Here is a 9,689-nt window from a genome sequence, read left to right on the forward strand (position 1 = left end):
TAAAGTGTTTAAATGGTAACTTTTTATTATGAAATATTTTGATATACTTTATGAAGCAGTTGTGGTTCTTATAACGTTGTTTACCCACGCATGACAATTATTTACTCCTTTGTTACGTTATTAAAGATTTTAAGGGGCCAGATATCTGAAACTTTGATCTTATTAATCTCATAATGGAGGAAAATTCTGAAAAGCAATATTGAACAGAAGATGCTCAAAATAATGTGCTAAACAAAGTGCCACCAAAATTTCTTTGTTATCCGGTCCCTAAAAGTAGGTACATATTTATCGGCCCCTGAAACGACCCTCTCAAGATATCTCGAGAACGTTACAAAATTCCTAAACACTTGTTGAACAAAATGTGTTTGAAATGACAAGAGTATTATTATGAGATCAAGAGACGGGTAGATAGTCTTTCATACATAATTCTTAGATCCCACCTCCTTTTCCAGATATGTTTCGTTGACGAATATTAAGGGCAATGTCATTTCCTCTTCTTAAAATCGGACGGAAGACCTCCTCGTTGCTCGCAACGAGATCGTGTCTAGTTAAGGTCTTCCGTTTCCAACGGAAGACCTTATTGTTTTCGTTCGGTTTCTTTTTCCCTATTCTTCTTATTATTATTTTTCTTTTTTTTTCTTACAAATTTTGTGTACGCGATTTCTCGGAAACTGTTCGACCGATTTACGCGAAACTTTCAGATTTGATAGATAGTGATCTGAACCTTATTGGAAATTTTTTTTACCCATGACGTCACTTCCGGTTTTGAGTTATTCACAATTTAACGATTTTCAGAGGGTCGGCTTGTCCAGGGGTAAACTCCTAAACGATTTAAGATATTGAGTTTAAACTTTCAGGGATTGTAGACAAAAGGTTGTAGAACTGACATGTGGTATATATATTTTCCTGTGACCAAAAGCGCCGAAGCTCGCCCGAGCTCGAAAATTACGGTTAAAAAAGCGTCGTGATTTTTTGTGGTTTTCTTTCAATATCTATTTCCTCGATAGTATTTTGTTATAACATGTAGAATAAAAAATCTTTATAAAGTCAAAAGCTTTCATTTGAAATCAAGAAAAAGGGGCTGGCCCTTCCAATAAGGGGCTGAAGGGGCTCTAAAGTCTTTTAATGATAACTTTTTACTGTGAAATATTTTTTGATACGTTATAGAAGCAATTATGTTCATTCTAACGTTATTCACCTATACATGGCAATCATTTACTCCTATGTTACATATTTAGGGGATTTAAGGGGCCAGAAGTCCAAAACTTTGATGCTCAATATCTCAAAATTGAGGAAAATTTTGATAAGCAATATTAAACAAAAGATGCTCAAAATATTGAGCTTAACAATGTACAACCATTTATTCTTTGTTATGCGGTCCTTAAAGGGAGTTACAGGGTCGGTCCCTAAAACGACCCTTGAAGATATCTCGAGAACGGCATACAATTTGTTATTACTTTTTGAACAAAATGTGTTTGAATTGACAAGAGCTTTCATTTGAAATCAAGAAAAAGGGGCTGGCCCTTCCAATAAGGGGCTGAGGGGGCTCTAAAGTCTTTTAATGATAACTTTTTTCTGTGAAATATGTTGTGATACGTTATAGAAGCAATTTTGTTCATTATCAGGTTTTTTTACCTATACATGGCAATCATTTACTCCTATGTTATGTAATTTGGGATTTTAAGGGGCCAGAAGTCCATCACTTTAATCCTCAATATCTCGAAAAAGAGGGAAGTTCTGGAAAGCAGTATTTAACAAAAGATGCTCAAAATTATGTGCTTAAAAATGTACAACCATATATTGTTTCTTATCTGGATCCTTAAATGAGTTTTAGGACCGGATATCAAAACGATTTTCCCAGATATCTCAAAAACGGTTACCAATTTCTAAACACTTATTAGCGGTTCACAAAAATAACTTTTAACTAAAATGAATGAAAAGGAGCTGATCCTTCAAATAAGGTACACCAAAGGTATAGATAGTCTTTCACCGATTTCTCTTAGATCCCGCCTCCTTTTCCTGATACGTTTCGTTGACGAAGATTAAGAGTAAGGTCATTCAACATCCTAAAAATCGGACGGAAGACCTCCTCGTTGCTCGCAACGAGATCGTGTCTAGTTATTATTATTCTTTTTTTTTTTTTCCTTTTTTTGTCCACAAGATTTCTCAGAGATGGCTGGATGGATTTTCTTGAAATTTTCAGGACTGATAGGAAATGATAATATCTGTAGGCGCTTTTTTCATTTTTTCAAAATTCACTTCCTGTCGTCCGTTTCCTGTCCCGCGACAAAAAGCAATGGACAATGAGATCTCAGAAACGATAAAGACTTGAACATTCAAACTTTGAGGGATGATGGATGTGTTGTTACTTGTTTTGATAATTTTTCAATTTTATCCGGTTTGAGATTGTTTAGGTTTATCTAATATCCGGAGGGATATTTTTATAATGAGAAAGGCTTCGCGCCATACATCATGGTTTTCTGTTAACCGACTAAACAGGGCTTGGATGTTTATAAACTGTAAGTGTCATGTCTTTACATTGCTAATAGTGTCGAATAATTATGTTACATTTTAAGTGCATCAGTTATTTTTACATGTCACATCATATTTACAGCAGAAATAGAGATTTGTGTATCGGCAGGACGTTAGCATTAAGTAAAACATAGATCGGACTATCTCATTATTTCTCTAACGTGATTTTATTCCAGATATTTTACAATTTGCTGTCTCGATAACTTACCTGAACTCTTTAGAAGTAAATTTGACATGTTATGATTGTTAGATTTTACAGCTAACATTATGCACATGAGTCACGCTCGATTTTTCTAAATTTGGCATAATGTGAAATGTGGATTGTCATGTTGATGTCTGTACATGTACTTATAAATGTTGTAACTTTTGTAGTTTCTCACCCTCTCCGAGGAGGCAATAAAACAACTCAAGTCTGAAGCTTGTTACTGCATAGTGAGAAAAGTTTTGTACTACACATTCATACGCCATGGATATCGGTACATGCAGTCTACCAGATCGACATCTACGATCAGTGAGGACACTTACTCAACAAGCCCTAATGCTGTTCGAGGACAAAGTAGAGAAATATAATGACCAACTCCGAGATGTAAGAAGAGACATTGAAACGGTGATTCTAGAATTTGAAGATGTCCGTCCAACGGAGGAAAATGTTCTACGAGCTATGAAGTCTGACCTTATCCACTTTGCTAATCAGTACAACAGTCTGTCCAATGAATATGTGTCATACTTAAAAGGAACAAGAACAGCAGCTAGCTTAAGGGAAGAGGCCTCACACAGGCTAGTTGCATCATCAGTTCGTGGTAAAGTTGACTACATGATAACTGAGATTGAAAGTAGACTTACGGATAATGTGCCATCCTACACACAATTTGCAGAAAGTAACGGTCAAACTGAAGGATTACCACTCCGTGTTAAAGAAGAAGTGGTAAGGAACTTGAGTTATTCTTCTCTCAACAAAGAATCATCTGTAGGAAAGCGTAGGCATAGCGTCACATCTCAAGTCCCCTCAACAACTGGCTCAAACCTCAGCACTATCATCCAACGCCAAGCAGCTAAAGTGGGCCTGCAAACCGCAAAATTGGACCTGAAGTTTGCAGAAGAGGAAGCGGAGCTCCTAAGGAAGCAAGCAGCCATCGAAGCAGAGCGAAAGATTCTGGAAAGTCGCAAAGCAGTTGCTGTAGCCCAGACTACATTTGAAGCATTAGAAACACTCGCTAATGACACAGAAAAAGGAGAAATCCTCGAAGAGTGTGCAGAGAAGGAGCAGTGTCAACAAGACACCTTAGAACGGACAAAACAGTACGTACGTAACTTGAAAGAAAATCGGGAAGACCAGGTTAGTGTTTCGTCCATAAGAAGCTTCAAGAACTTTTGTAACCCAAAACATTCCACACCGTGTGAGAAGAATCAGGATCTTACATCCAATCTGAACCCATCAGCCAAGCCATTCTCCCCATATGGGTTCGATCACCTCACGAGGTATATTGCCAAAAAGGACCTGATATCTTCACGTTTTTCTACTTATGATGATAATCCAACCCACTACTCATCATGGAAAGCGACATTCCAAAACATAGTCACAGAAGTACAGGCATCGCCTCTAGAGCATCTTGATTTGCTCGTCAGATGGCTGGGACCAGATTCCACCAAGCAAGTACAAAGCATCCGCTCAGCGAACGTACAGGACCCAGAAAAGGCATTAAAACTTGCATGGGAACGCCTTGACACACGTTTTGGAAGTCCAGAAATAATTCAACACACACTTCAACAAAGGATCTTAGATTTTCCAAAACTTCAAAATCACCAGAGGAAAGAATTCTTTGATCTAGCAGATCTTGCAACTGAAATTGAAGGAATCAAGAGTGATGATCAGAACGCAATCACACTAGCCTATTTTGACTCTTCCTACGGTGTAAACAAACTTGTGTCTAAACTGCCATTCAATCTACAAGAAAAATGGACTCATAAAGCAAGTGACTATAAATTGCACCATAACGGACAGTTTCCACCATTTACTTACTTCACTTCTTTCCTTCAAAATCTTGCAAAAATGAAAAATGACCCAGGATTCGTATACGAGTCAGATAATCAGAAGCAAACACAGAGAAGTGGTGGACGAAGTGTATACCAAAGAAACCCCCCTCCAAGAAATGTGTCAACTAGAAAGACAGAAGTAGCTGTGTGTCAGTCAGATGTGACAATCTGTCCATTGCATGGAAAAAACCACACCCTAAATGAATGCAGAGCCTTTCGACAGAAACCTCTAGAAGAAAGGATGAAGTTCATTCGCATGAAACAGATTTGTTTTAAGTGTTGTGCAGACCAGCGTCACCTTGCCAAAAACTGCAAATCCAAGGTGCAATGCAGCATCTGTAATGCTTATTCACATCCCACAGCATTACACCCCAACTTGATCCAGGATGAAGGGGAGTCGAGCGCTTCCAAGGTATCAACATCCTGTACACAGATATGTGGAACTACCCGTTCCACCAACAGATCATGCGCCAAGATACTGAAGGTTCGTGTACACCCTAAAAACAAACCGGAGGAAGTTCGGATTGTTTATGCCATAGTGGATGATCAGAGTAATCAAACTCTGGCAACTTCTACACTCTTTGACTTTTTCCATGAAAGAGGCCCAGAACATAACTACATTTTAGTGTCATGTGCCGGGAAGAAACCTGTATTTGGTCGACAAGGTGTAGGATATATTGTGCAATCTATGGACAAGACTTGCTCATTTGAACTTCCTACCCTTCTGGAATGTGATGAAATTCCAAACAACAGGGATGAAATTCCGACCCCCCAGATAGCACGTCAATTCACTCACCTGCAAGATATTGCGTCTTGTATACCACGGATAGACAACAAAGTGCAGATAGAACTGTTGATCGGCAGAGATCTTTTGGAGGTCCACCACGTGATGGAACAGAAAATAGGAAAAGTTTCCTTACCATTTGCGCAGAAGCTTCCACTAGGATGGGTTATACTTGGCAGAGTATGCTTAAATAACACTCATGTCTCAGAAGTCGTTAACACAAACAAGACCTTTGTACTCTCAAACGGAAGGCCTACCCTTTTTGAGCCTTGTGAAAATCAGCTATTTGTAGTCAGCAGTGTTTTCCAGAAAACAGAACACGATGAAAAACTTGGACCATCCATAGACGATAAAAAGTTCATTGAAATTATGAATTCTTCCTTCAAGAAAGATGCAGATGGGCGATGGACTGCACCCCTGCCCTTTAAGGAGAATAGACCCACTCTACCCAATAACAAAACTCAAGCCCTTAAACGAGCTCTGATGTTAGACAACAGCTTTCGACGTAACCCAACGAAGCATCGTCATGCTCAAGATTTCATGCAGAAAATCTTTGACCACGGGCATGCTGAGATAGCACCACCGATTTCAATGAATTCTGAATGCTGGTACCTACCATTGTTTGGGGTATACCACCCTAAAAAGCCTGACTCCATACGTATGGTCTTCGATTCTTCGGCCAGGCATGAGGGATTAGCATTGAATGATGTTCTGTTCAAGGGGCCAGACCTAACCAACAATCTCTTAGGAGTTCTTCTGCGGTTCCGCAAGGATGAGATAGCCATCACTGGAGACATAGAGCAGATGTTCTATAATTTCAAGGTTACAGAGAAAGACAGAGACTTTTTGAGATTCCTTTGGCACCCTGATGGTGATCTTGATACACCACTCAAGGAATACAGAATGACTGTACACGTATTTGGAAATACACCTTCTCCCTCGATTGCGACGTACGGACTACACAAGGCTGTTCAACATGCAGACACAGATGTACAAGATTTTGTCAACAGGAACTTTTATGTTGACGACGGTCTGACGAGCTGTACCAGTGAAGAAGAGGCCGTCAGTCTGATGAGGAGAACACAACAGGCGCTTAGCATAGGAGGACGACTTCGACTGCATAAGATTGCTTCCAACTCAAAAACCGTTTTGCAGCAGTTTGTTAACGATGATCTCTCCAAAGACCTGAAACACCTTGATTTCGGATGTGACACACTACCAGTCCAGAGAAGTCTAGGTGTTTCCTGGGACACTGAAACCGATTCTATCATATTCCAAGTTTCAAAGGACCTGAAACCCTTTACCCGCAGAGGGGTACTGTCGACAATCAACAGTCTGTTTGACCCGATAGGATTCACGGCTCCTGTCCCATTACAAGGAAAGCTTTTTCTTCGGGAGGTAATGTCAACAGTGAAACAAGTAGGTTGGGATGAACCACTTCAAGAAAACTTCCTCATCCGTTGGGAAAACTGGGTAAACTCGCTTCAGTGTTTAGAGGACATCAGAATTCCCCGCATGTATGGCAAGACCTCAGTGACTTCAGCAGACGATGCCAGTGTCCATATCTTCTGCGATGCTTCAAAGGAAGCCATTGCAGCCGTAGCCTATCTTAGAGTCAGTACCGGCAATGTTACAGATGTAGGATTTTTAGTGGGAAAGGCAAAGGTGGCTCCGACACACGGTCACACCATTCCCCGTTTGGAGTTATGCGCGGGAGTCCTTGCTACTGAATTAGCAGAAACTGTAAAAGAAGAATTGGACATTGCAAAGAGTGCATTCCGCTTTTATTCAGACAGCAGAGTAGTTCTAGGCTACATCTCAGCTGAGGCGAGACGATTTCATGTCTATGTGTGCAATCGTGTGAGTCGCATAAGATCCTTTTGTGGACCTGAGCAGTGGGGCTACATATCTACTGAATCCAACCCAGCTGATATCGCCACCAGAAGTTTTAAGACTTCCAGTCTTCCGCATAGTGTATGGTTACAAGGACCAGAATTTCTTGTCAATGAATATGTTCATGTGAACGAGTATTTCCCTGTAGTCGAGGCGGATGACGATGTAGAGATCAGGAAAGAAGTTGTGAACCTGAAGACTGAGACATCAGATCATCCAGAAAAAGTATTATCCTTGACTGCCAGATTTACGAAATTCTCATCTTGGAATAGTCTCAAGAGAGCTATCACAAACTTAAGGAAGATTGCTGTGCGCTTCCAAAGAGAAAAACAAAATCATCACTTACCTGTAGAGCAGTTCATCATAAAGGAAGTCCAACATGAAGTGTATCAAGAAGAGGTGCAATCAATCATGAAGGGGAGTAAACCACCTAAAAACAGCTCACTTCTTTCCCTAAATCCTGTCTTAGATCCAAACGGAATCCTTCGAGTTGGAGGACGGCTGCAGCACATCTCCACTAATCGACCATATGAAGACGATCATCATCCAATCATCATACCCAAAGGCCATCATATTGCACTTCTCCTAGTACGTCATTTTCACAGTAACATACAACATCAAGGACGTCACTTAACAGAATGTGCTATAAGAGCAGCTGGCTTTTGGCTTGTGGGTGGAAAGCGACTAATCATTTCTGTGCTTAGAAGTTGCGTCACATGCAAAAAACTTAGAGGCAGCTTTGGCTGGACAAAAATGGCAGACTTACCTAGAGACCGTTTAGAGACCGGGCCACCATTCACATTTGTTGGAATCGACACCTTTGGGCCCTGGCCTATTGTTTACAGGAAGACACGAGGCATGCAAAGAAACCATAACCGCTGGGCCATTCTATTCACATGCATGGTGTCCAGAGCTGTCCACGTCGAACTCATTGAGGAGTTAAGCAGTCCTTCCTTCATCAATGCTCTTCGCAGATTTATGGCCATTCGTGGACCTGTTAAACAATTCAGGTCGGACAGAGGCACCAATTTTGTTGGCGGTGTGAAAGAGCTAGAGTTGGATGCCCAATTTATTGAGAAGGGCCCTGTAGCCAATTACTTGAAGAATAACAGAATTTCTTGGATCTTCAACCCACCCCATGCCTCGCACTTCGGAGGAGTTTGGGAACGTATGATTGGTTGTTGTAGACGGATCCTAGATGCCTTCTTACTACAAAACAAACATGATCTAACACACGAAGTCCTATCAACGTTTATGCTTGAAGTTTGTGCCATTCTAAATGCACGACCTTTAGTGCCAGTATCAACGGACCCAGATAAACCAGAGGTATTATCACCTTGTCAGCTGCTTACTCAAAAGAATCCTTTGGATGATTTTGACCTACCGAGCTGCGACCAGAAAGATGCTATCAAAAACCAGTGGAAAAGAGTACAGTATCTTGCCGACAACTTTTGGACCCGCTGGCGCTCGGAGTACCTTCACCTTCTCCAGACCCGACCAAAATGGAAATTGCCAGGAATCCACTTCAATAAAGGTGACATTGTGCTTCTGAAAGACAGTGAATCCCCCAGAAACCATTGGCCGATGGGAGTAATCGAAGAGGCCTTCAAAAGCGAAGATGAACTCGTTCGCAAGGTCAAAGTGCGGGTAATGCGAGGGGATACGTCCACTTCCTATGTTCGTCCGATCACCCAACTTGTGAAGCTCCTGGAGGTTAAGTGAGTGTGCCACCGAAATATGACAACGTTTGTATTCGTGTGTGGGATCGGATTTATTGTATTATGTACTTTTACATGATATCGGTACCAGTTTAGTATCAGAATATTTTGTCAAATTTGATTATATTTTCACATATTGATATAGTTTGCTTAAATGTTGATTTCTAGTCAAAATCAGAAGGGGAGTGTGTTGTTACTTGTTTTGATAATTTTTCAATTTTATCCGGTTTGAGATTGTTTAGGTTTATCTAATATCCGGAGGGATATTTTTATAATGAGAAAGGCTTCGCGCCATACATCATGGTTTTCTGTTAACCGACTAAACAGGGCTTGGATGTTTATAAACTGTAAGTGTCATGTCTTTACATTGCTAATAGTGTCGAATAATTATGTTACATTTTAAGTGCATCAGTTATTTTTACATGTCACATCATATTTACAGCAGAAATAGAGATTTGTGTATCGGCAGGACGTTAGCATTAAGTAAAACATAGATCGGACTATCTCATTATTTCTCTAACGTGATTTTATTCCAGATATTTTACAATTTGCTGTCTCGATAACTTACCTGAACTCTTTAGAAGTAAATTTGACATGTTATGATTGTTAGATTTTACAGCTAACATTATGCACATGAGTCACGCTCGATTTTTCTAAATTTGGCATAATGTGAAATGTGGATTGTCATGTTGATGTCTGTACATGTACTTATAAATGTTGTAACTTTT

At 40.2% G+C, this 9,689-nt stretch overlaps 1 protein-coding gene across 1 annotated transcript; it reads left to right on the forward strand.

Moving 5' to 3' along the window:
* The first annotated feature begins 2,364 nt into the window (after positions 1-2,364).
* LOC128186625 (uncharacterized) lies at positions 2,365-8,965 on the forward strand. Its single transcript, XM_052856454.1, has 2 exons — positions 2,365-2,519; positions 2,905-8,965. Exon 2 carries the CDS (start codon positions 2,999-3,001, stop codon positions 8,963-8,965), a length of 5,967 nt encoding a protein of 1,988 aa, XP_052712414.1. The 5' UTR covers positions 2,365-2,519; positions 2,905-2,998.
* The last annotated feature ends 724 nt before the right edge of the window (positions 8,966-9,689 follow it).

This window comes from Crassostrea angulata, chromosome 6, assembly GCF_025612915.1.
Source record: "Crassostrea angulata isolate pt1a10 chromosome 6, ASM2561291v2, whole genome shotgun sequence".
In the NCBI taxonomy this organism is placed as follows: domain Eukaryota; kingdom Metazoa; phylum Mollusca; class Bivalvia; order Ostreida; family Ostreidae; genus Magallana; species Magallana angulata.